Raw genomic sequence first — 26,160 nt, forward strand, 5'->3', positions numbered from 1 at the left:
ATATTTAATTTTGATATTATTATATATATTTAAATATACAATTTATATTTTAGTGTTATGTATTTTATAACTCTTTAATTTTATTGTTTAGGTTTCTTATTACTTTATTAATATAGGGATTTGTTTTATACATTTTACCTTTTTTATTACGTTTTCGAGTTTTCATAATTTGAAATAATCAAATAAAAAATATTCTTCAACATATGATCTTTGAAAAAATATAGCTGTAGAAATAAATTTTTAACATATGTTAATAACTTCATTTGTATAAAAAAAAAAATCTGACATGATTAACAGATTTGAATCCGTTTTAGTGGTAGATGATAATTTATTTAAATGAAAGCATTATATTACTTAATTACGAAATTAATTAATGCAATATTTAATAAAAATTATTTAAAAATTTAGTAAAATTTTGTTAGATTTTTCTCAACAGATTTTGTTATAACTAAAGATAAAATTCAAATCTATAGTTAAAATTAATTTATTATTAATATTCCTATTAATTATTATGTCATATTATGTGATTAATGAAATGGTCTTAGTAGACTTCTAAATAGTAGATAAAAATGGTACTTCTCTTTTAATAGAGAAGATATAGACATTTTAGAAATAAACACAAATTAAGAAATATTTAGTTTTTTCTATTTTTAAAACAAAAATATCATTAGCTATTCACCTTATCACAATTTAACTAATTGTAAAATAATCCGATTAATATCACTGGTCCATATAATATAAATTATTAATAATGGAATCAAAAGTCTTTTCTAAAACGTGAGTATTTTGTTAACTTTTCAGCTTGTTTTGTTTGTGATTCAAATTTAGTTAAAATCATAAGTAAAGTTATGATTTGCACACATTAATGTTGCAAACGATCATTTACTTCCACACTAGTCTTAAGATTTTGACATTAATTAACTTTAGTTTTCTTTGCTAGAGTTTTCTTGTGCACGTACAGTATTTCCTTATTGAAGTTGTTCACTAAAAAATTCTCCGACAGAGACAAAAACACAATCGTTTCAACTTCCAAGGGTTAGAAGAATGGAAGCGTTTATTCTATCGTATAATAATATTTAAATCAAAGTAAAGGTTAGTAAAACGAAAACTAATTAGCAATGTCATGGAAGAGCATAGTTGGAAAGTGGGGACAATGAAGATTATGGGAACTTGTTGCTGCAGTTTATAAACACTTCGATCCCCGAGAAAAAAAACACACAACCTTCTGGCCACTCACTATCTTTATTCTTTGTAATATTTTATTTTTTGCATGTTCACACTTCACACGAAAAACCACGCTGAGGATATCAAAAACAATCTATGATGTAATTTTACAAGTTTAAAGAATACAGTAGGGAATATTCGAATGTGGCTTAGTAATGTGTTCTCAGTTCTTGGATAAAAGTTGTAAGACATCTAGGTGATTTAATTAGCAAAGTAATAAGAAAAAATCTTATCGTTTTGAGGGAAACCCTAAAAGGCGGCATGCATATCCGGAGGTCTATTAGATCAAGCGACCAGAATCAGAAGTATATAAACTATGAACATAGTACGTGATATTTAGAACATAGTAAGAATTTGTACCTGTCAGAATTAAATTAGCATCACAGCTTAAAGGCATAGTAGCTGATCTCCCAATCTATTAAAAGTACAAAAATTCATAAATACCAAGATGCTATATGCGTCTCAATATATCTAAATAATACATGCCATTTTTATGTAAAATCTTATCTGTTTTTTTTTTTTGTTACCATCTTCCCTCATTTTTCGTCTACTCGGTGCATTAAACTAAGAGTTCTGCAACATCTTTAATGAAAACATTATACGACATAGTCACATAATTGAGATTAACTTTATATACATAGGTACCAGACAGACTGCACATATATATATATATGGCCATCGGCAAAATTATATGACCCTCCATATATTTAAATAATTTGTGTGTTTCTTGAATATATCGAGCAAGTAAAAGCAAGATATTAAACTTAGCGGTTATTCTTTTTATTAAATAAGTCATTTCTAAATTCAAATACACAAAAGCCCTAATATTTAATCCAAAATAAGCTAGCTTTGAAATCAAAAAGAAATTAGAAATCTTCTGAAAGGAGCTGGTCGTGAGTATATGAATTAGATCAGTGATAGCTGCAGCATGAGTTAACGCCATGTCCTTAAACCATGTTTATAGGATTCGAGAACTATTTCTTGTATTTCCTTTGAAGAGATCAGAGTGCGTTTGTAATTGGCCTCAGTGAAATCTGTGATTGGGTTCCCTCCATGATTCATAGATTGATGGTTGTTAGCCATGACAGTAAAATAACATTTTTTCCTCGGCCAAAGCTTGAAGCAGCCAAGCGAGAGTGGTGTTGCAATAGGTGACACGCCAGCTTGAAGATGGAGTGTATGAAGAACAGCTGTTAAAATGTTTAACAAACAAAAATGTGTTGGAATAAATAGAATAAAGGGAGTTCCCTTCAGTCCAATCGCAATGAATCTAAGATCCAATAAGTCTCCCGCATCATTTACTCATGTAACGAGTTCATTCCTGTTTTAGTGACTCGGTAAGTGAGTGAATGAGTCTGGAGCTAATTGGATCAAATCACAACATGTGAATGGACTTAAGGAAACTCTCTTGGTATTTATCTTGCAACAACCACTGGAAAATCAAACCAATGTTAAATGCATCTATAGCTACACATATGTATAAATGCTTATAATGGATGATATATATGCATGGACCTAGCACCCTAGATTGAGAGAAAAACTAGCAAGATCGATTCTAAAGAAAGCAATTGAATTATGTGTTATCCACAATCTAAGTTATATGAATTATAAAAGATGTTGATTTGAGTAATATTATATGATGCAGAGAGAAATCAAATGGAGAGACAGATCTGATTCTGAAGGGAGAGATTTTGATATCTCTAGAAAGGGGGTAGAATAAGAATGGTAGAAAATACAGAACTATGGATGATATCATACAATTGAAGGTTGGATGAGTATATATAAGCCTAAAGTTTCAACTTTTTAGTAAATAAACATGTAGGAAAAAGTTCTGATTGGCTAATAATAAAATTTCTGCCTGTTTGTATATAATTATTTTTAGGTTCATTGGGAAACAAACTCTATAGAATAATGGCAGTTACTTGTCAAGTATACATGTCTGAACCGTAATGTTATTTATGTACGTAGTTGCAAACTCCTTGGGTTTTACGTATAAGGTTTCGACTATTATAAAATAATGGATTAGTAAATTTAGTCGTTGTTAAAGTTTTGCAGTTGTAATCATACTGAACAGTTTCATATTATTGCTATATGATGGATTCGATTAGTGATAAAAACCAGTATAAAGTTTCGCGGTGGTAAAACAGCGGTAAGTGATACCCAAAGTAATTAACTAGAATCGATAAGAAGTAGCGATACAAAATAAAGAACTATTTAGTCAATGATTCATAACGACTGGAATCTCCCAACTTAAAGATATTTGATATCATCAGTTGCATTGCATCTCTAAAAGACTAAAACCCTCTTTTGTTCTAGCATTCATCAAAAGTATATGAAAATGAAAATTTTTATTTTGTCCAATCAAACTTTTTTCATCATCTGTCCATCCACACATCTAATCTCATCCCACTCTTTCTTCTCCCTCATCATTCTTTTGAAGACTCTGATTCTTTTCTCCCTACTAAACTACACATTAATTTGTCCTTCAGATTTTGTATATCCAACGGACGTGATTCACTTTCATTAGAATTTTTTTTTAACAAAACAAACACGGTTTATTAACTTTTTGTTCTATATATCTTTGTATAATCTAAAAAAATATTCGCGTGATGTGACACGATACTTTGGTGCATAGCTACCGAAAGGTTTTCTTAAAGTTGATCGTCCGCATCATTCCTTTTTTAAGAGACCCTGAGACTAGCATACATGAGAAGCAAAGCTGGAGACAATGATGCACTACACACCTCTTGGAACTGTTTGAGAGCCATCATAATAGCGTCCCTTGAACACACTTTCTTTGACAATTTCTAGAAACCCTAACTGCGCCGAACCTACAACCCCTAACCATTTCAAACCTATATAGAATGATATTCATTACAATCTGCTCTTCTTCTTCTTCTTTTTTAAATTCACAGATGAAAAAGATGGGCGTATCGTTTTGTTGTTTTAACTTTAGAAGATTCTCCAATGTAGTGGTACTTGTTTGCTTTTCAGGTGTTGGCAAAACAATTAACAAATGTTGTTGGGTTTTCTTAATTATAAAGGATCCTTTTCCGAATATATTAGTATACCCTACTTTATTATTAATAGAATTGACAAGTAATAGTCCTTACGATCTAATGACTGAAACATTATCATTCATGACTTCATAGCAAAAGAAGTAATAACAAGCGAACAATTAAAAATTTGACACCGACTGATGCCTGAAACATATTATTCATGACTTCAGACCAAAAGATTCACGTTGTCGAACCGTACATAATACAGCTTTTATTTGAATAATAAATCATTGTGTTCATATATTTTGGGTTTGATTCGCAACTTTATTTACTTCGACAATAGTATGCCGAGTTAAAGATAACCAACTACAATAACGAAATGAAAGATATACAAGCTCAATTATTTATTTATTTTTGTAATTTGCTTTCTTAAATTTAAAAGCTTAATTATTTTGGTAAAGGTACGATGGTCAAGTGATTATAGCATTGGCATAATCACGGGGAAAAATATCTGTAAATTATATTGGTAAAGGTACGATTTAAATTTGACTAATTCTTGGGTGAACCTATAGATTCACCAACCACTAATAAGTTGCCAACTCATATCCAGTTTTTAGAAAAAAGAAGGTAAAAAATAATTAGAAATAGTATCAACTAATAAAAAGGAAAACGAGAAAAAAAGGAAACAGAAAAAAAAACAGAACACGATGGCTTATTATAGTAGCCAAGAAGACGAACTTAATAAAACTGTTTCTTTGTCTTATTAATCTTTCTTAACTTTCTTCTTTTTATCTTATGAAACCTTTCTTACACTTAGGCTTCTTATATAGGCAATATAAATCTTAACTTATTACATATCAATCTAGGAATCTTTAACTTAGCTTTATCTTTATCCTAAATCTCTTTGTATAAGTTATTCTTCTTTCCTTATTGAATATAACCTTGAAGCTTATCCAACATTCTCCCTCTTAAGCTTCAAACCATTTTCACTTAGGCTTTGAACTTCAATCATCGACCTCATCTCCTTGAACTTGATCTTGGCCAATGCTTTAGTTAGGATGTCTGCTTTCTGCTCTGTTCCCGGTACATGTTCCACATCAATGAGATTGCGCTCAACACATTCCCTAATGAAGTGAAACCTCTTGTGGATATGCTTGCTTCGTCGGTGAAAGACTAGATTCTTTGCAAGAGATATAGCTGACTTGTTGTCGACTAGAATCAGTGTCTTCTCCGTCTCACCTCCTGTTACTTCACTCAAGAGTTCTTGTAACCAGATAGCCTGTTTAGCAGCCTCCGTTGCAGCCATGAACTCGGCTTCACAGGATGACAACGCCATTGTGTCTTGTTTCTGAGAGCACCAAGTGATTAGTGTGTTTCCTAGACAGAACAAGTGACCTGTTGTGCTCCTTCCATCATCCGGATCAGTATTGTGACTGTTGTCGCTGTACCCTACAAGCTTCTGTGTACTTCCACGTTTAAACTCTAGACCATGCCCGAGAGTTCTTTGTAGATATCTTAAAACTTGCTTTAACGCATTCCCGTGAGACTCTCTCGGAGATTACATATATCTACTTAGGATCCCAACTGAGTACGCCATGTCTGGTCTAGTGTGCATTAAGTACCTTAAGTACCCAATCTTTCTTCGATATTGAGTTGCATCAATCTCTGGTTCATCCAGCGCTTTTGAGAATTGTAGACCGAACTCCATTGGAATACAATTTGGATTGCAATCGGCCATACCTGATTCTTCCATGATCCGTCTTGCATAGGCTTCTTGTTTGATTGTGATTCCTCTAGTGCTCTGCTTTACTTCAATGCCTAGATAATAGGTTAGCAACCCGAGATCAGACATTTCAAACTTCTGTGACATCGCTGTCTTGAACTCTTTGATGATCTTTGTTGAGTTTCCTGTAACAAAGAGATCATCCACATATATTGCGATAATCAGAAGCTCATCTCCTTCTTCTCTTCTGTAGACCGAGCTTTCTTTCATACACTTTTTGAACCGCAAACCTTTAAGAACGTGATCGAGTTTAGTATTCCACGCGCGAGGAGCTTGCCTTAGACCATATAGAGCCTTTGAGAGTTTGAAAACTTTATGTTCTTCTCCCTCTTTTTCAAACCCTTCAGGTTGAGTTACATACACTTCTTCATTCAGTTCTCCATGTAAGAATGACGTCTTGACGTCTAGGTGGTGAAGTTCCCATCCCTTTGCAGAAGCTAAGCTGATTAAGAGTCGAATGGACTCTATACGAGCTACTGGAGCAAACACTTCTTCAAAGTCAATTCCATGCTCTTGTACATATCCCTTTGCTACAAGTCTTGCTTTGAATTTGTTGATTGATCCATCTGCGTTCCTTTTGATCTTGAAAATCCACTTAAGACCAATGACTCTGGCTCTGTGTGGCTTATCTACCAACTTCCATGTCTTGTTTCTGTTGATAGAGTCAATCTCATCTTCGCATGCTTTTGTCCATCGAACATGTATCTTAGCTTCTTGGTATGTTGATGGTTCATCGTTGATTGAGCAAATGAGCAGTTCGCATTCTATCTCGGCGAGTAGAATGTAATCTTCTAGGTGTTTGGGAAGTTTTACCTCTCTAGATGATCTTCTTGGTGCGGCGTGATCTTCCTCGGGGGTTGGCTCTGTTGTTTCTTCTTGTTGTTCAGTCTCAGTTGCAATATTTTCTTCCTGATGTGAACCTATGACAAACGGACCGTTACCCTCGTTTATGCTTGATCCCCACGTCATGTGGAACTTGCCAGCTTCTTCTTGCTTTCCTTTATCTGTTCCATTCCAGTTCCAGCATGCTTTCTCATCTAACTTCACGTCTCGACTAACCACAATCCTTCTCGTGCTAGGGTTATACAAGCGGTAAGCTTTCGACCCTGGTTCTATTCCAAGGTGAACCAGTGTCTGTGATTTGTCATCGAGTTTCTTCAAAAGGGCAGCATCGAGTTTGGCATATGCCAAACAACCAAAGACTCTGATGTGTCCAATGTTTGGCTTTCTTCCTTTGAAACTCTCATAAGGAGTTTGATTCTTCAAAGCTCTAGTTGGAACTCGATTGATCAGATACGTTGCATGTCGAACAGCCTCTCCCCACATATAGTTTGGAACATTCATGGCTTTTAACATACTGCACGTCATCTCCATTAACGTTCGGTTTCTTCTTTCGACAATGCCGTTTTGCTGTGGCGTATATGGCGCAGTTAGATGTCTCCTAATCCCATTGTTGCTGCAGTAATCTTGAAAGTCTCTTGAAGTAAACTCCCCGCCTCTATCTGTGCGAAGTGTTACCATTACTTTATTGACCTCCTTCTCTACAAGAGCTTTAAAGGTCTCGAATTTCTCAAAGACTTCACTTTTTTCTTTAAGTAAAATATACCACATGTATCTTGTATTGTCATCAATTATGACAAATATGTACCGGTTTTGTGCCAGTGTTGAAGGAGAGATTGGACCGCAGAGGTCAGCGTGCAACAACTCTAATACCTGCGACGACCTATGTGGTGTTGCAGAGGGAAAACTATTTCGAGTCTGTTTCCCAACGAGACACGACTCACACAGCTTCTTCTCTTCGTTGATCTCAGGTAGTCCTCGAACCATCTCGAGTTTTGCCATGTTTCTTATTGTTTTGAAGTTGATATGGCCAAGGCGTGCGTGCCATCTCCACGGTTCTTCATTAATCTTTGTGAGAAGGCAGCTTGGTTTTCCAACTTTGAGTGATATCTTGTAGAGACGATTAGGTGATCTTAAGACTTTTACAAGTAACCTCCCGCTTGGATCTCTCAAAGTCAGATAGTTATCTCTCATTCTTACATCACAGCCTTGTTCAGTTGCTTGGCCTAGGCTCAGAATGTTGCTTCTTAACTCTGGTATATAATACTCCATCTGTTTCAAAATACTTGATGTTTTAGATGAATGCACAAAAATTAAGACATACTCTTTTTTTCTAAAAAGTAACATTAAAAATATAAAGTAAAACTAATTCAACCAATCACAAAACCCACTATAAAACATCATTGGTGACACAGTTTTCTATAAAACTAAAACTAATATAAAAATATCAAAACATCAAGTATTTTGAAACATTTTAAACTCTCCAAAACATCATCTATTTTGAAACGGAGGGAGTATATATCAGTTAGAAGCTTTTGCTCTCCCGTCTTTGCTTCAAAGATAATTGAGCCTTTGCCATCGATTTTCACACAAGAGCCATCACCAAACTTAACTCTTCCCTTGATACTTTCATTGAGTTCGGAGAAGAAGCTTTTGTCTCCTGTCATATGATTACTAGCACCGTTGTCAAGATACCAGTTACCATCATCGGTTTTGTTTTGCTCAAGTTTCTTTGGCATCACGCTTTCTTCATTCAAAAACACAACTTCATGCATGTATAATGCTGCTTCAGCTACTTCTGTCTCTGCTTTGTTAAGTTGTTGATCATCATTCTTCTCGAGACAGACAGAGGCAAAGTGACCCTTCTTGTGGCAGTGAAAACACTCGATTTGAGAGTAATCCTTCTTCTCTTTATTTCTCTCGTTTGAGTTTTTCCCGCGTCCTCTACCCCTATTGCCTCGACCACGACCATATCCTCTCCCTCTTCCTCTGGAATTACTTGAACCATAGGAGTTCTCAGAGTTAGAGAATAACAGTTCGCCTTGTTGAGTTTGAGGTGATTCTTCCTTTATGCGTTCTTCATACGCCTTTAGCCTACCCACAACATCTTCATACTTTGTTGTTTTTAGATCCAATAGTTGTTCCAGAGATGCAGCGATGTGAATGTACTTGCTCCGAGGTAATCCATTCAGTAACTTTTTCACAATCTTAGGTTCTTCAATACTTTGACCTAATGAGGTTGCTTGCGATGCAAGTTCTGATATCTTACCAGAGAAGGTATCAATGGAATCCGAATCATTCATTCTTAATCGATCGAATTCACTCATCAAGGTTTGGAGTCGAGCTTCTCTCACACGCTCTGCTCCAAGATTTCTTGATTTTATAGCTTCCCATATAGCTTTAGGAGAGCCTTGATCACCGACTTGCATTAACAAGCTTTCGGAAATTGATTGAAATAGCAGTGCAGTCGCTATGTCATTCTTTTCTTCTTCATCAGACCCTGGTTCAATCGTTTCCCACACCTTATGTATTCAGAGAAGCACCTTCATTCTCATAACCCACCGAGTAATTCGTCGCACTTAACATTGGACAAACGACCGCGTTAGGTACGACATCCTTCACCGTAACTATTGCTTTTGAATCGCCCATTGTATATTTTTAGTAAGTAACCTGGCTCTGATACCAAATATAATAGCCAAGAACACGAACTTAATAAAACTGTTTCTTTGTCTTATTAATCTTTCTTAACTTTCTTCTTCTTATCTTATGAAACCTTTCTTACACTTAGGCTTCTTATATAGGCAATAGAAATCTTAACTTATCCTATTACATATCAATCTAGGAATCTTTAACTTAGCTTTATCTTTATCCTCAATCTTTCGTATAAGTTATTTTTCTTTCCTTATTGAATAACTTATTACTCAAGTAAGCTTGAAGCTTATCCAACACTTATAACCCTTATTTTTGACCAAGGAGAGTCACGGAGAAGAAGAGGAGGAGCAAAGAAGAGTCGCAGAGAAGAAGCTACAAAGTAGTTAACATAATTGACCATATAGGTGTTAGATTTTCTTTAATCACGTTAAATTCTCAAAAACTAATGAATTTGGCAAAGATGTTTTTGATTTCATCTCTACTGGATACGTCCTTAAAGCCGGAAGTTACGTTTCTGTGGTTTGCATATTCTCCCTTGCCTCTTCTCTAGTATTTATCCTTGTTTGGTTATAGAATTTTATATTATTTTGATGTTAGAGTCACGTAGAAGAAGAAGAGGAGCAAAGAAGAATTGTAGAGAAGAAGCTACAAAAAAGGAACAAAAAGCAGAAGAAGAAGGAAGCTTGAAGCGTAAGAAACGAAGAAACAAGAAGAAGTGACCAAGGAGAGTCACGTAGAAGAAGAAAATCAATGTGAGAGAAGATGCCACTTGACATTGGTTACAAACCAATGAGAATTTGAGGACACGCATGTGTAGTAGTTAATGTTTGGTGTTGTAAAAAAGATAAATCCAATTCTCATAAGAATAAGAGTTGGAGTAAGTAAAAATGTATGTATATCTGGTCTTGTAAGAAAAATAAATCCAATTTTCATAAGAATAAGAGTTGGAGTAAGTAAAAATGTAGACATACAAAGTTATCTCTCTTCTCTCTCTACAAGAACAAACCACACCTGAAAGAGTAAAGAAAGTGTGTGCTAACTTGTGTCATGATTGAAACACAAGCAGAACTGAGAGAGTAAAAACAGAGACAAAGAGAGAACAAAAAAAAAGAGTAAGAGCAAGAGCAAGAGTGGGCTGGCTGTGAGGTGAGGCCAAGCCAAAAGTTCAACAATTTCAACAAATAAACGAGTTACTATATCAAAGAAGTCTTCTAATCTAATCAATAAAATTTTGATTACAGGACTGTTAAAAATGTTGGATCTAGTCTCTGTTATGGTTAGAACCATGATTGAAATTAAAGTCAGCAAGAACGCTCTCCGTATGTTCTATGCGCTTGTGTACAAACTAGACCACGAGCTTCTCAAAGTTGGATTCGCATTTCATTTCCAAAGGACGGCACACATAAGTGAGCACATGTATACTGACCACCAAGAATAGTTTTTTGACCACTTAATTGATTATTCTCCATTCTTTCTCAAACTTTCTGTAAAACCAAAAGCAAGAACAATCTTATATATAAATTGTTAGGGTTAGTTGACCAAAAAAAAAGAAATAGTTTGTTAGGGTTACAAGTACATTGGACGGAGGTTTATTCAAAATTAGATCTGAAAGCAAGGAATTGGAGACTCGAAAATCACAAACACAGCTCGTCTCTTCTCTATAATCTATCTTCTCTGTAACCGATAAAGAAGAAGAATTTTTTACCACGGCTTTAAACGAATTTGACGTTTGCCACCTCAATTATGTTAGAAAATCTAACAATTATATGGTCAGTTATGTTAACGACTCTGTACCTTCTTCTCTGCTACTCTTATTTGCTCATCTTCTTCTACGTGACTCTTTGGTCACAAAACAAGGTTTACAAGCCCGGCTTGTCAAGCCGCCGTGTTTTTTTTCCCTTTTTTTGTTCTTTTTTTTCTGTTGATAATATTATTTTTAATTATTTTTTAACTTTTTTTTTCCAAAGAACTCGATATGAATTGGCAACTTATTAGTGGTTGGTGAACCCTAGGGAGTGAACCCAAAAATTAGTCTTTAAATTTTGATTCACTTCATTAACCATTTCGATTTGAACAAAAAAAAGAATATATGTACTCTACAAATCAAAACAATGCTAATATGCAGTACCTTTAAAATAAATTAAATGATAAATACTAATATTTTAGGAATTATTGTCCAATCCAATCCGGTATGTGCATATATCCACATATATTTAAAAATTATATTTAAAAATTATATGTTATGTAAGTTTTACAATATCTTTACTTATTAAATTTAATATTTTAGTTAAAGAGTTATAAAAAGTAATAAATTTTCATTTTTGTAAATTTAATATAATGGATCAAATGGATATCCGGTTAAAATATACAATTTAGGATATTTGGACTCCAAATATCTGAATAACTACGGATAAAATATAATTGGATAATTAATTATTCGGACGAAAAAATTAAATTACAAATACCTAAAATGATTTGTAACTTCCCCATCTCAAATATTACAACACGATTAAACCGACCCAAAAACTAGGGGTGAGAATTTCAATCTAATTACGTGTTTGGTCAAGTTTGGTTTATTTGGGTCTAAGAAAACTTTACCCAAAATTAGTTTGGTTTGTGTTTGGCTTTAATTTGATTTGGTTTTGTTTGGTTTAGTTCAAATTAGTTTTGTTTGTGTTTGTTTAGTTCTTTTTTTTTACAACAAACATTCACAGACTCATGTAGACTCTGTAAACCAAGGTGGTAACTCTGCATCCATGTGTACGAAAGACGGTTGTTTTCGAACACTGCGTGCCAAGCTATATGCCCTTAGGTTCTCCGTCCTAGGTACATGAACAATATATGAATTGAAGAAACTTCTTCTTAAATGCTTAATGTCTTCAAGGTAGCTTTCAAATGCTGGTCATTCTTCTGGTTCCGAAATCATCTTCACCAATTGAGAACAATTCGTTGCAAACGTAACCTGAAACTGTCTTAAATTCTTCATATATTCCGTTGTCCAAATTAATGCATCCATCTCCGAATGAAGAGGAGTGAGACACGTCCGTACATTCCTTGCCCCTAGTAAACCCTCAAAACCCGGTAGTGTGCTAAACACATCATCATTTGACATTATCTTTCCCTGAGAATATGTCATTATCTTTCCAGGAACCGTCTGTGTTTGTTTAGTTCAGTCGAATTGATTTTGGTTTTGTTCTAGTCTAGTTCCAAAAATATATTTTATAAGAACATAAACACATCATCATTTGACATTAAATCATTATTTTTTCATATTTAAATATAAAGCCAAAGATCACAATAAAAATGTAGAGATTAAAACCCAATAATTTTATGTTACTATCTTCAAACCTAGTATATAAGTATCATATATATATTTTTGGTTTTGATGTTAATATATGAGATCCATATTTTTCTATTTTATTTTATTTTTTATTTGTGTTTATTCTATATATTCAAAGTAAAAATCTATAAAAAAATTAGTTGTTTTAGATTAAATGGTTTTAAATCGAACAAAACAAAACTATTTAGGGCATCTCCATTCCCAGTCTACTTTTTCCTCTAAAATAGAGTAAAAATGAATATAGAGTTTGACCAAAAAAAGTGAATATAGAGTAAGGAATGCTCTAATCCAACTTCATATCTCACTCCACAATGGAGTTTTCCCCATAAATGGAGTAATTAATTTTTTGTTTGTTCATTTCTATATTATGGAGTGAAAAATGAAGTAGGATTGGAGCATTTTTACTTCATATTCACTTTTACTCCATTTTGGAGAAAAAAATGGAGTTTTACATTGGAGATGCTCTTAGCTTGATAAGATCTTGAACCAGATGGTTTAGATAGGTATGGGCATTTGGGGTCCCAATCTGGTTTCAGTTTTATCCATTTGGGTTTTGGTTTTCGGATTTATCAAAATCAGCCTCATTCGGGTTAGATAAAAGTTTGGTTCGGGTTCTATCGGGTTCGGGTTAGTCAATCTTCAAAAAACCGGTATAACCCATTGTACTTTCGGGTTCGGGTCCCAATCGGTTCTTCGGTTTAAAAATACCTGATTTGTACCTATTTTGTAGCTAAAACATAAATGAAATCGGTTCTTCGTATTTTAAATACATGATTTGTACATATTTTAATAGCCAAAACGTAAGTAAATCGATTCAAAAATAAGAAAAAACATCAAACGTGATCATTCAAAATCAAGCGAAAGATAAACATAGTTAGTGATAGAAAGAAAAACAGATATAAATGAAATCATAAAACAAAAGCTAAGTTCTCATGCAATGAGAAACATTATTCATTGAAAACAAAACCAAAATCTAAAAACTTCAGGCTTCAACCGCCACATTCCACCATCAACCTTTATGTAATAGATAATTATTTTAGAAGTTCTATAATATCTTAAAGTATTTTGGATACATATTAAGAAGTAAGATCATATTTGGTAGAAATTCTTTTTGTGATTTTAAATGTTTCGGGTTCTATCGGATATCCATTAGGTCCGGGTTCGGTTCGGATAATACTCATAACCCAAAATACCAAAAAACAAGATCCATTCGATATTTATGTCAGATTTGTATCGGTTCGGATTCATTTTTATTGGATAGAATTCGGTTCGAATTTTCGGATTCGGTTTATTTGCCCAGTCTTAGATTTAGATATATACTTTGGTTTGTTTGGTTTCAAATGAGTCGGTTTGGTTTTTTTTTTCCTACTCTTACCGAAAACCCATGCCTAAATAATGCATTTATATTGTTCAATCGAGATTAATAGCAGAGAACAACTCTTTGCAGCTTCTTACAACTGAGATCAAATATAAGCATTCCTTTAGATGAAAAAAAAATAGAGATAAAAAAGGTCTTTTCATTATTATTTTGTATAGCCAATGATAACATTCGGAAAGAGAAAAAAATACATGCGGAAACGAAGAGTTCGATACTGTTTTTTTGGTATCAAAGTAAAAGTTTTTGGCAGAATAAAAAGAATTTGGAATTACAACAAGGATAATCTTTTCCCAAATGGGCCAAAACAAACACAAACAGGTCTGAATCACATATTTTGCTCTTTTCATTAATTTAGGCAGCAATTTGGCCGAACAACGACCTACGGATCTGGGGAAAGAAACGATGTGAATCAGAGAGCCATAGTAAGACCAATAACTACAATTGTTGACTTAAGAAAGGAACAAACTTCATACCACTGGAAGTTTCATACGGAATGCAACATCAAGACGGGCATCGAGGGTGTTCTCGCACACGATTTTCCCATCACGAGAAGCTAACACAACACCTCCAGAGCTATAATAACAAGTTCAACATTACACATTATTAGCTAAAATCCAAAATTAATCACAGTACAAAAGGCTAAAGTTACTTTCTGTGTGAAGTTAAATTAATGATGAGAAAGAAAAGAAATGTTACCAGTGGAGACCATGAGGATCACTAGAAGTAGGAGGAGGGGGAAGGAATATGGTTGTGTCAACGGCAACCTCTGGAGCATGAACATTAGCTTTACCAGCATACTCCTCCTTTGCATCCTCAAGAATAGATTCAACAAAACCCAAATCCTCTTCACGGCAACGCAACAACACAGAAGGCTCCTTCAACCGAAGCAAGCACTGCAACAATTCAAAAGACATAAAGAAGAATCTCATAACTAAGCACAGATTGGCATCAGAGACAAGTAGATAGTGTGTATCAACCTGAACAATGAGATCCTTGAGAAGCTGTTTGTAGGCATCCTCATCGCCACTGACGTTGAGAAGATCTTTTGCTGCTTGGTCTTTCATGGCATTGACAATATCGTCCTGAGCTTGAAGAACTTTGATCCTTGACGAATTCAGCTGCATCGAGTAATCACTGAACAAAATCGATGTATCACATAGTTAGTTTTCTTTTTTTTTATTTGTCTATCAGACTTGAGTTTATGGTCATCAATCAAGAAAACATTACAACAAGTTGGAATCTATAGATCGATCATACACGTGTACGCTTATAAGGTCAAAATCTAGAGAAGGCGATCCAACTTAAACAAAATCGAGATCAGAAAGTAAACGATCGATCAAATGAAACTCACATCTTCTTGCGTACATCAGCTTGCTTCTCCTTCTTCTCATAGTCTTGCCTGATCTTCTTCTTCTCCGCCTCAACTAGCTGCAGTTTCTCGATGTTGAATTCCTACACATGTTCAAACAAAGCAGATCTATGATCAATCAGAACGAATCGCTAGTGAATTATAGTGAGAAACCTACTTCTTCAGCGGAGACGGAGATCTCGTTTGCCTTCTCCTCAGCCTCTTGCCGAATGAATCTCACCATCTGCTGGATCTGATTCGACACATCCACGTCGTTCATCTTTACCGCTTAAAGTTTGGTCGCCGAGATTTGGAGAAATACGAGATTTCTGTGGCGCAGGAAGATTGGGGAGAGAGAGAGAGAGAGAGATCGGATTTGCCACAACGTGGTGATCACTTATTTGAACTTGTTTGACTGTAGATTATTGAAAGAAACTAAAACGGTATACAGTTTTCCATTAAATAAGAGAAACGACAAGGCGTCTGAATAAACAACGAGCCGCTTCAGGTCCAAGGCCCGTCTGTAATTGGCCCAACCTCGTGATGTGGACCGAGTATGACTGCTTTTTTTTTTTAATTACTACTTTCTAGTAACAATTCCATATTTATAAAATTAGATTCACTAATGTGAAACAAACCAGGTGACCGAGTCAAATTGATTTTGGGTTGCGTTGGACGCATATGCAGGCGGGTTATACTTAGCAATTATACTAAACCTACAAATGAGTAGGGAAACAGATGGTAGTCCACTTGCTTGCTTCCTCTGCCAGCTATCATCATCTCTCTCTATCTCTCCGCACTTTCAGCCTTTATCCCCAGCAAAACGTCGCCTACGATCCACGGAAAGCTCAAGAATCTCGGCTTCTCATCGCAATAGCTCGGGTTGTATGTTACATAGTACCAAGCCGATGCTAGCTTCTTCCTCTGCTGTTCATCCTCGCAGCTCTTCTCAAACCATCCCATAGCCTCTCTCTGCAAATCCTTAACCGACAACGTAATCCTATCCTTCATATCACCATACCTCCGGTTATCTCTCTGCAGATACATCTCCTTGGTTCTCAAAATCCCCGTGAGAATCTCTTCTTCGTTAGCAGCTCCGTAGTAGTTCATCAACGAGCTCAGCTTCTCGGCGTACATGTCTCTGTGAGCTTTGGCCGTCTCTATAAAGTTGTCAAAGCCAGCTTCTTCAAGCGTCGAGTCATAAGCCGCCATCTTCTTCTTGTCCTCGCTCTCAGCGTCTTCTGGCTTTCTCTGTGCTAAAGTGCTTTTCACAGCACGGTAGAGCTTCCCAAACACGGACCCAGAGATGTACATTGGTTTCTCGAACCGTTCCAGGAAATCAGGGAACTCTCTGGGCTTTAAGGCGTAAGGCATCTCGGCTGGAGCTCCGGTTTTCGCGAAATCAACGGCTCTAGAGTGAAGGTTCGCTAACTCTATGCATCTCTGGCTCCGGGCTCTCTCCGGGTCACGGTCTGCGTGAACCAAATGTGCAGTTGAGATCACCCCCAGTGTGTCGCTTATCATATAATCAACGAAAAATTTGTGGATTTCCTACAAAAAGCAGTGAGAATCAGCAGCTTAGGCTCCAAAGATTAGAAAACTTTCACATTATCAGAACCATTTCGAGAATCTAACCTCCAAGGTGACATCATGATCCATTATACGAGGTCTGCTTCCAGCGTAGTCCATTGGAGGGTCCATTTGGCTCGGTATAAGCTTCTCATCCCAGCTAACAAAAAACTGGTCTCCATCGAGATCACCACCAGAACATTCATTTGGATGTGGCCTGTAAAGGCAAAAACAAACCATCAACTCAAGAATCAGAAGCATATGGTTTCTTTCTACTATGGTGCCATAGCTTTTTAAAGGATAGTTTTATAATATATACCTTTCTCCCTTCTGAGGAAAGACGATGCAATCGAGAAAACCCTTTTGTTCAAAATTGACCTCATATATTGCGTCAAGAACTCTGATGTCTCCGGGGTGAAGGCATGGGTTTTTCGTCACAACCACTTTCCCAACCACCACAGATGTTTCCTCATCAATCTTGCGGAAGTAGCTCTGCTCGCGAGATTCCAATTCCGCTTTAGTCAGTGTTACACGAACGTACACTTGGCCATACTCCAGTATACCCATTTCATCCATGCAACCTATCAAGATACGTCCTTTCGGTACAAGTATCCTGCACCTACTCTTTAGCTCAGAAAGCTGGCTCTCGTGGTGCACACGAAGCATCATTGAGAGGTAAGGCTCTGAACTCGGTGCGTATCCTTGTAGCAGCATCTTAACTAGAAGATTCTTGGAACTTTCTCCGCTCAATTTCTGCAGAACGTTCAGTGCCGCATGGCGGTCTTCAAGCATGTTCCCCAGTATAGATAGATGCCCCGCTTGCATCGCCTCAAACACCGCATCTTCTATTCCGAGAGTCGACAAAAGGCAAATGATCTCCCGGTTTAAGAAGCAAGGCATCGACTCTGTCCACCTGGTCACGTTGAGCATCCTGTTGTTTGAATCGAACTTTAGCATACTATCACGCAGAGACAGCTTTCTGAAGGAACTGCGGTCAACGGCAATCACGCCTTTGTAGCCACCATATCGAATTTGAAACGCTGAAGGGATATGGCTCAGTCCACACTTCTGTGCAACTTGCTTAGCAAATGCCAACGAAATTTTCCCTATGCCGTCGGAGAAGCAGTAGTCAGCACCATCAGTAGTCACTTCTATGTCAGGAATCTGCTCAACATCTTGCGCACGGACATTAAGTGTCTGCCGAGAAGCACTGAACAACTGGCCCATCCTAGCAGCACATTTCGAAATGCTTCGGATCTTACGAAAACAACCCATCCATTCTCTTATATCTTCAGCTTTCACTTTCTCGTTAGAAGCAAACATCCAGACAGAATTTCCTCGCAGCTGGCTCGCTGAGAAAGCCAAGAACTCAAACTTTTTAGGCCCGACGGTGATCCCTTCTCCAAGGATTGACAACACCCTGTGATAGATGTTGGTTCTAAAGGGTTTCACGAAATAGCCTTCCTTGGAGTTCACAGAAAGCGCATTCGCTGGAATCTTGCTCCAATCTTCTTCCACAAAAGTAATTCTCATGAAATCCGAGGCATGCTCCGCAAAGTTCTTCACAACGTAATTGGCAGTCTCAAGCTCTGGACCCAGCAGATAAATCTTTGAAGGCGTAACATAGGCTCTCTGACAACTCATTATGTTCTGCTCAGTCAATCTCTTATAGGCTGATGCAGGGGAATGCGCCGTCTTCTTAACCACATACTGCGACTGAGCCTTGACAAATGAGATAGGATCATAACAAATAGATCTTTGCTGGTGCAGTTTCTTGAGGACCACCAATGCGGTTTCCAAGCTCAAACCACAGAGGATGCTGATCAATCCCATATTTGAAGCCGCGAAAAGACTGATTTTCTGCGCATGAACCAGCGAATTGAGTTGGAAAAGGATCTCATATGGAATCTCTATCCCCAGATTAGCTGCATTCAAGAGGGGGACAATTTGATTAGCAGAGGCAAATGTATTCCCATTCACCAGGGTTAGGCTCAAAGTGTCTTCTCTGTAGTAAGGTAAGCTTGAGAAGATGTCAGACATCGCTGAGGCGTTATCCACTTCTAAACAGAAGCAAGTGGATGTACCGATTGACTTTAGACCAGAGAAATCAGTTGAGCGAATCCACATGAAATCAAAATCGTCCTTGCAGAAACTGTAGCGGCCAGATTTGAACTTTGTGGCGATATGAGGTCCTGATACTTGTTTGTATATCTTCGGTCCATATTTCAGCTAAAAAATAAGACAAGAGGTAAACAAAAGTAAGAAGACACTAACCAACGTAGCAGCACTTAACAAACCAAGCAACATAAAAAACCAACAGCAAGCAAAATAAACTCACTTGAAACGTTAGTTATATAAATTATAAATCAGTGAAGAGTTTTGTCAAAACCCTAACCTAAACCTAACCGTAAGGCACTCTTGCATTGTAAACTTAACTCTCAGCAGAACTAAGGTTCACCAAGTTACTTTCTTGAATCTCTATAGTTGAACAAAAGGATCAGATAAAACTATGAAAGTAGAGAACTTTCACATGCACATTGTCACAAACACATTGCGAGTCAAAACGTTTACCCTGAGAAGAAACGCATTGATCTCATCCACGCCATCGACGCAGGAGGGAACAGTTTCAACGACATCCTCAAACCTAACCTCACACTTGTAACAATCACCACATTCCCAAACCCAAAACTCAACTCTCCGCTTCTCCTCTATAACCCAACACCTCACGCCTTCCCATTTCTGTAGGGCACAAAACCTCCCTTCCTCCGATTCCGGAAACCCAGCGGTCAAAACGACGCCGTCGAGCCTTCTCCTGGGATCTACGGGGCGAGGGACGATGTCGTCGTAGGCTTCGGAGACTCTTAGGTTACGGGACTTGAAGAGGAGCTTGGTCTGGGAGGAGAGGTGCTGAGCGCGAGACTTGGCTTCGAGGGAGGTGAACTGCACGAGGGCGAAGTCGCGTGGCTTCCAGTTATCGCGAGAGGTCGGGATTTCGAGGGCGAATACGGAGTCTGCGCCGAGGTGGAGCTCTAGGAAGCGGAGGAGTTCGTCGGCAACTATGGTTTGAGGGACGTTGGTGAGTTTAACCGTCGATCGCGTTATCTCTGAGACCATGATTGGCGTGGAGAGCAGATAGAATCGAGAGAAAGAGAGAGTGAAGAAGAGAGAGAGAGATTCTCGAGAAAGAGTGAGTAGAGCGAAGAATCAGAAAGTTTGCCTTTCTCGAAAAAAGTTACTTTTTTCTGGAATCATAAAGCTTCGAGAGGAAAAGAGAAGGGTTAGTGTGTTTCTCGTATACTTAAAGTTTAATACAGCTTATGATAATAACCATACGATCATATATCATTGATCTCAACCGTTGATTTCTAATATTTCACCAGTGACCGGTTCTTTTTTTTTCCCGAATTAAAATTTAGAGCAATTGCACTCTATATACACGTTTGAAACATTATTTGCAAATATGAGCATGTGCACCACGTCGCTATTTACTGTTTCATTAATGACGCTCTTATCCCTATCTCGTTACAACACTAGTCCGAGTAGTCTATACCTTAGATTATAGGTCCTAGACATCTAGACAGAGCTAGACTTGCAATAATACCTATCTATACCACTGTTTATCTCACGCGTCTGGAAATATCGAAAGAAGCAAAGAATCGTTTGTCTACATTATTAGAACAACTCTATTCAGTCTTTTTGCTTTTCTTAACCTACTTTTCTTATCCTACTTTTCGATAAGCTCGAGAGAACCGTTTGAGATCAGGCGGAGTTTGAGAAGAGTCGATGGTTTCGTCGCGCCTTGTTGATTTACCCGATTCACCGGAAGGACCGACGAGGAAGCTGGTTCCGGAGATGATGTTTGCGGCCGGCGAAGAACCAGTCGGGGTTTGCGTCCTTACTTACCAATCATCTGGAGCGATAAAAAGAATCTTAAATGCGTTGGGAGATGAAGAAATTGATGTTATCAGGGATTCAGCTTTTGGCAAAATCGTCGATATTGCTGCGAAACCGGTATTTTCCGGTCGCTTTGCTCGTTATATAATGTCTAGACAGTTGAAAACGAAGAAGAAGTTCGAGGCGTGGTTCCGCTTTGCTGGAAAACCGATTCGGTTTTCGTTACGGGAATTTGCGATTGTCACCGGATTGCCATGCGGGCCGTTTCCACGGAGATCAAAGATGAAGTTAAAAGAATCCATAGCGGAGAAACCCTACTGGCCGGTGCTATTTGGTAAGAGTGAAGTTGTAACAGTGGCTTCTGTGATCAAGATGCTTCGGAGGAGGACGGTAACTGATACGAAAATCCGTATCAAATATGCTTGCCTGGCGATTCTGTCCTCCGTTCTTCTTCCAACAAGCTTGAAGATGAAGATTTGTAGAGAGCATGCAGAAGCAATCGAAGATCTTGGAGAATTTTTTGCATATCCGTGGGGAAGACTTGCGTTGACTTGCTTATGGTTAGTATCCGAGAGCGGGATGTGGTGGCCTTGTCCCTGAGCAACATCGCAGTTAAAGGATTTGTACTTGCTTTACAACTGGTCATGGTTGAAGCTGTTCCTGCTCTTACTGAAGTTGTTCTGGAAAGCTGTTCCTCTTCGGAAGCTGATAGTGAAGATGATGTTTTTAATCCCAGTGATAGATTTGGGAAGAAACAAACTCTTAATACTGCACATGCACGTTTTGTAGACAAGACAGACAATGTAAGTTAGTTTCGTTTGTTGCCATATCCGTTATTGTTGTGCTGTTTTGTTCTCTTTGCAAATATACCACGTAACTTATTGTGGTATGTATTTAGGTTCTGGTGCACAGTTTATTATTGGAAGACCCTGAACGTCCAATCGACGAGTCGACTCTAGTTTGGTCTGACGAAGAGCATGATGAAACCGTTGAAAACATGATTGATCTTATCAATGTGAATCATCAATTCAGTACTTCTCATTTTGTTGGCGGAGTTAGCAGAAGTGAAGTCGATCGTCTGCGAGAAGCTTCCTCAGTATCTTAGAAGTCGAAGAAACCTAAGAAACCCGTTTCAGTTCCTCAATCCAATGATGCTGGTTATATCGCAGATCTCGTCATAGAACGATTGAAGCCGCAGCTCCAAAATTTCAATAACAAGATCGAACAGTTCTCTACAAGGGCCGAGTTAATCGAGGGTAAAGTAATTGGAATTGTCAATTGTGTGTTGTCGAACTTCAAAGACGAGATAGGCAGATCCGTAGAGGCAATGGTTCCAGATTTGTGCAAAAACTATGCCGAAGTTCGTGGAGTTCCAGCAGCTCCCACTGTTGTTACAGGGAATGGACAGGCTATATCTGCCCACCCAGACAAGCACGTTTTAGATGGTAATGCAAACACTATCATCAACATCATTCAGAACATAAGTGAGTACTCTACACCGCCTTCTTCGCCGCAAAATAATCAGGTACAAGAACATGTAAAAAGTAGGTAATAGTTCACCATTTTGGTTATGCTTGAATTTTGGTCGTTGATTGGTTCACTCTAATGATTTATAGGCCAGTAATAAAACTCCGTCTATCGAAGGTGTTGCAAAACCCGGATTTGCTAGTCCTGATCCAGCTACGGATTGCGGTGCTATGTCAGCCCATAGTCAGAACCATAGTAGGCACACTGACAACATCATTCCTTTGGTATGATTATTATGTTTTGTAAAGGATACCCAACGTTTTAATAGCTTAATTTACTTGTGCGTTAAGGCAGGGAACGTCTTTTTTATTTACCTCGTTGTTGTATATTAAGGAGGATGTCAATACGGTTCCGCCTCACTTCATCGAGACACCTTCTTTCTCCCTAGGACTTACACAAGAAGAACATATCCGATCTGCAGAACCTCTAACACGCCAAAAAGTAGCCGATGTGACAACTCTGTCTGATATTAACGTTGGTGATAACATAGCGTACCCTCAATCTTTGCGTAATAGCAAGCGTCAGAAGACTTTGCCTCCAGCCCTTGTACATGATTACTTATGTGGTCCTCATATCGACTCTCGATTGCATCGTCCACGGGAGTCGGTGTTTGTATGCTACGAGAGAAGGGAGATAGAGAGGAAAATCAACGTTCTTTCAAGGAAACTTTCCGTAAATGTGTTAGTGCTCTTATTCCTACAATGCTTTATTTTGAATACCAAATAGCCGTTTGTGTAGACAGTTTTAATCTAGGGTGGTTCTGTTGTGTTAGTGTTATCAACGTTGGTGGATTAGCTGTTTCCTCAAAAGAAATGCTTCTTATGGCCAAGAGATCACGACTATACCCTGGAAAGGTTAGCAATTAAACGTCATGTATAAGTTTAATGTAATATGCTCGTAACGTACTTCTTTCAACTCTGTTTGAATCAGGTTGTTGATATACTGATTCGTCTTGTGCGATGTGTGGTATCACTGCCGACATCTTCGGAAAGGAGTTATTATTTTCTGGATACCAGATTTGGTACTTCAATTGTCAGGAACTACCAAAAGTTTTCGAAAGCTAAGAAAAAAGAGTCCTTTAAGTTTCCCAAAGGAGTTGTGAACTTTTTTGGTGAAAGAGATGCCTCTCCGCGGTTGGGTATACGTTACTACTTCCCACTCAATTTAGGGAAAAAGCATTGGATTGGAGTATGCTTTGACACATCTAGGGGTAAACTCTATGTTCTTGACTGCAATGTGGCTTTATTCAATGAAACATCGATGGGTAGATTTCTTTATCCATTCCTCCAGATGTTGCCATATCTGGCAAGACAATTTGGTAAAGAAATGGGAACGCAATGTGTTACGCCTTATAAGTTTGATAGACCAAAGTCAGTTTTCCAAAGTGATAATCCTGCAGATGCTGGCTTGATCGCGGTGTTGTTAATGGTTAGACATGCTGTATATGGTTTTGAGGCGTGTAGGAATTTATCTCCCGAAACGGTTGCTGATGAAGGAAAGAGTGCTGCTATAATGGCTTTGGAGTCGACAGAGAAGCTGTAGTGTTATATACGTGTATGATTTATTTTCTTGTCCTGCTTGATTAAGAAAAACATTAGATCTCCATTATGTTCAACTGACTATGTATGTGTTGGTTGTTTTATACTGTTATTTGAGACTCCTGTCGTGATTGAGAGGTGACTGTTTCAATTTTTCAAATATGTTTTTATGCTAATGATTTCAGTAATCGGTTATTGTGTAGATTTTTTTTCCGCAGTACATGGATTTTTTCCCTTCGATGGGTTACTGGTTTGCATGGGTTACATGGGTTGTTTAAGTTTAGTATTTAGGATTTAGGTTTAGTGTTCTTTGGGTTTAGGGTTTACTTTTGGTTTTTAGATTTACTGTGTTTTAGTTTGGGATTTAGGGTTTATGTTATTGTTTTTGGGGTTTAGGTTTTTAGGTTAAAGGTTTTGTTTTGGTGGGTTTAGGGTTTAGGTATAAGGTTTAGGGTTTATTGTTGTTTGGGTTTAGGATTTCGCTTTATTATTGTTTGGGTGTAGAATTTTGGTTTACTACTGTTTGGTTCGGTTTAGTGTTGTTTGGGTTAGGATTTGGATTTCGTGTTGTTTAGGTTTAGGATATCGGTTAAGTAGTGTTTTATACGGTTAGTTATATGGTTCTTTTTTGGGTTTGTTCACCCCAAATTAATTCAGGTTACTATATAAAAACCTTAGAAATCATTTCTCCATTTTCGTCCCTTATATGTGCTTCGTTATGCAAATAGTTTTGTTTGCTATAACCGGATATACAAATGCAAAATTAGAAGTGTAGTGAATACTGGATTTATGACAATACCTTACCCACTATTAGATGTTATTAAACAATACATTGTTATTTATCTTACAATCTCGGGCATTACAATATTCCTGCCTCATACATACCATGGGAAGTATATTACAAAGTGGTAGTTATTCTATAACTTATTTTTCCATTTATCCCCCATTCATTCAAACACCTTCATCATCCGAGATATACCATTTTTAACTTATAATTTTTTTTTATATTGCAACCTTCCATGTTGCTCGGTTGTGTCCGGATTTCTTGCATCGACCACATAGATGTCTCTTTCTTGGTGTTTTCATCTGCACGGAAAAAAAAAATTATGATGCTTCTCGCAAAAAAGTGTTATTAGTTAGTATATAACCTACCCTTATTTCACCAGTAGACAAGATCCGGTTTTTACGAGGTCTTCCTGGTGGTCTTCGAGTTGCAGGAGGGAATATTGTCACATTTCCACACTGCTCTTCCACGTTTAATTCAATATCTCCAGCCGCATCACAAATGGGGTATACAGCTTCTGTATATGCAGACTAAAGCTTCTCCAAATTGTAGAACTCAGACACAAGAGATTCGACACTGATTTTTTCTTTTATAGCAGCTGCTATGGCATGTGAGCATGGAATCTTGAGCGACTGGAATGCAAAACAACTACACGAATTAGTTGAGAGGTTTACGTGGAATGAAATTCCATTCTTGTCTTTCACATCAAACTCTAATGCGGTGATCCGGCTAACAAAAAATCCCCCACTCTGCTCGAAGTTTCCTTCAAGTATCTGTAGAACCCGTGGGGTCAAACGGCCACTTCCTTCGCTGATAACATTGCGACGTTCCGCAAACCATGTCATCAGTTTTGAACGAATAAATTCTATCATAGACAACACAGGGTACTCCCTTGCCTCGCGAAGTACAGCATTCCAAGACTCAGCCACATTGCTTGTCATAATGTTGTAGCGATTTCCTTGAAAATGAGATCTAGCCCAATGATCAAAACCGATACTTATCAGGTAGTCAGCGCATGAGGGATTAATGGTCTTTATTTCATTGAAAGCGCTGTAGAATTCTGCAAGACAAAACGCCCTAGCTGCCTTCCCTACCAGGAACCCAAGATGTTTGTTTTTGAAATATGTGCGGATGTTGCGTTTCAGGTGCAAGATGCATGCACAATGTTTAGCAGTTGGGTATACCTGGTCATATCAAAATAGTTAGCATATATATATTTTCTTAATAATATTTGTTCAGTAGAAGTAAGTTGGATCTGCTAGGTAAGTACCTTTGCAATTCCAT

General features: G+C 37.4%; 3 protein-coding genes across 3 annotated transcripts; 1 reads left to right on the forward strand and 2 right to left on the reverse strand.

Annotated features, from left to right (window-relative positions):
- Positions 1-14,335: 14,335 nt before the first annotated feature.
- LOC103833900 (V-type proton ATPase subunit E1) lies at positions 14,336-16,023 on the reverse strand. Its single transcript, XM_033279240.1, has 6 exons — positions 15,743-16,023; positions 15,568-15,668; positions 15,194-15,350; positions 14,913-15,109; positions 14,690-14,789; positions 14,336-14,603 (listed from the first exon to the last, which is right to left on the reverse strand). The coding sequence occupies exons 1-6, from the start codon at positions 15,842-15,844 to the stop codon at positions 14,568-14,570; spliced, it is 693 nt and encodes a 230-aa protein (XP_033135131.1). The 5' UTR covers positions 15,845-16,023; the 3' UTR covers positions 14,336-14,567.
- Positions 16,024-16,148: 125 nt separating this feature from the next.
- Positions 16,149-20,409, reverse strand: LOC103833901 (RNA-dependent RNA polymerase 2). The gene is made up of 4 exons (XM_009109945.3): positions 19,705-20,409; positions 17,453-19,362; positions 17,200-17,350; positions 16,149-17,115 (listed from the first exon to the last, which is right to left on the reverse strand). The coding sequence occupies exons 1-4, from the start codon at positions 20,245-20,247 to the stop codon at positions 16,351-16,353; spliced, it is 3,369 nt and encodes a 1,122-aa protein (XP_009108193.1). The 5' UTR covers positions 20,248-20,409; the 3' UTR covers positions 16,149-16,350.
- Positions 20,410-21,671: 1,262 nt separating this feature from the next.
- Positions 21,672-24,096, forward strand: LOC103833952. Its single transcript, XM_009109998.2, has 7 exons — positions 21,672-21,830; positions 21,926-22,058; positions 22,197-22,552; positions 22,644-22,778; positions 22,888-23,234; positions 23,327-23,408; positions 23,485-24,096. Exons 1-7 carry the CDS (start codon positions 21,672-21,674, stop codon positions 24,094-24,096), a joined length of 1,824 nt encoding a protein of 607 aa, XP_009108246.2.
- The last annotated feature ends 2,064 nt before the right edge of the window (positions 24,097-26,160 follow it).

This window comes from Brassica rapa, chromosome A09 (genome assembly GCF_000309985.2).
Source record: "Brassica rapa cultivar Chiifu-401-42 chromosome A09, CAAS_Brap_v3.01, whole genome shotgun sequence".
NCBI classification, from domain to species: Eukaryota; Viridiplantae; Streptophyta; class Magnoliopsida; order Brassicales; family Brassicaceae; genus Brassica; species Brassica rapa.

Coding starts and splice junctions, on each gene's coding strand:
- LOC103833900 (XM_033279240.1), bottom strand. CDS start 15,844: ATGAACGACGTGGATGTGTCGAATCAGATCCAGCAGATGGTGAGATTC. Junction 15,351..15,567: donor GCTGATGTACGCAAGAAGAT/GTGAGTTTCATT, acceptor GATTTTGTTCAG/TGATTACTCGATGCAGCTGA. Junction 14,790..14,912: donor GATCCTCATGGTCTCCACTG/GTAACATTTCTT, acceptor TTGTTATTATAG/CTCTGGAGGTGTTGTGTTAG.
- LOC103833901 (XM_009109945.3), bottom strand. CDS start 20,247: ATGGTCTCAGAGATAACGCGATCGACGGTTAAACTCACCAACGTCCCT. Junction 17,351..17,452: donor TTTCCTCAGAAGGGAGAAAG/GTATATATTATA, acceptor TTGCCTTTACAG/GCCACATCCAAATGAATGTT. Junction 17,116..17,199: donor ATCATGATGTCACCTTGGAG/GTTAGATTCTCG, acceptor TGCTTTTTGTAG/GAAATCCACAAATTTTTCGT.
- LOC103833952 (XM_009109998.2), top strand. CDS start 21,672: ATGGTTGAAGCTGTTCCTGCTCTTACTGAAGTTGTTCTGGAAAGCTGT. Junction 22,553..22,643: donor CTTCGCCGCAAAATAATCAG/GTACAAGAACAT, acceptor AATGATTTATAG/GCCAGTAATAAAACTCCGTC. Junction 23,409..23,484: donor CACGACTATACCCTGGAAAG/GTTAGCAATTAA, acceptor TGTTTGAATCAG/GTTGTTGATATACTGATTCG.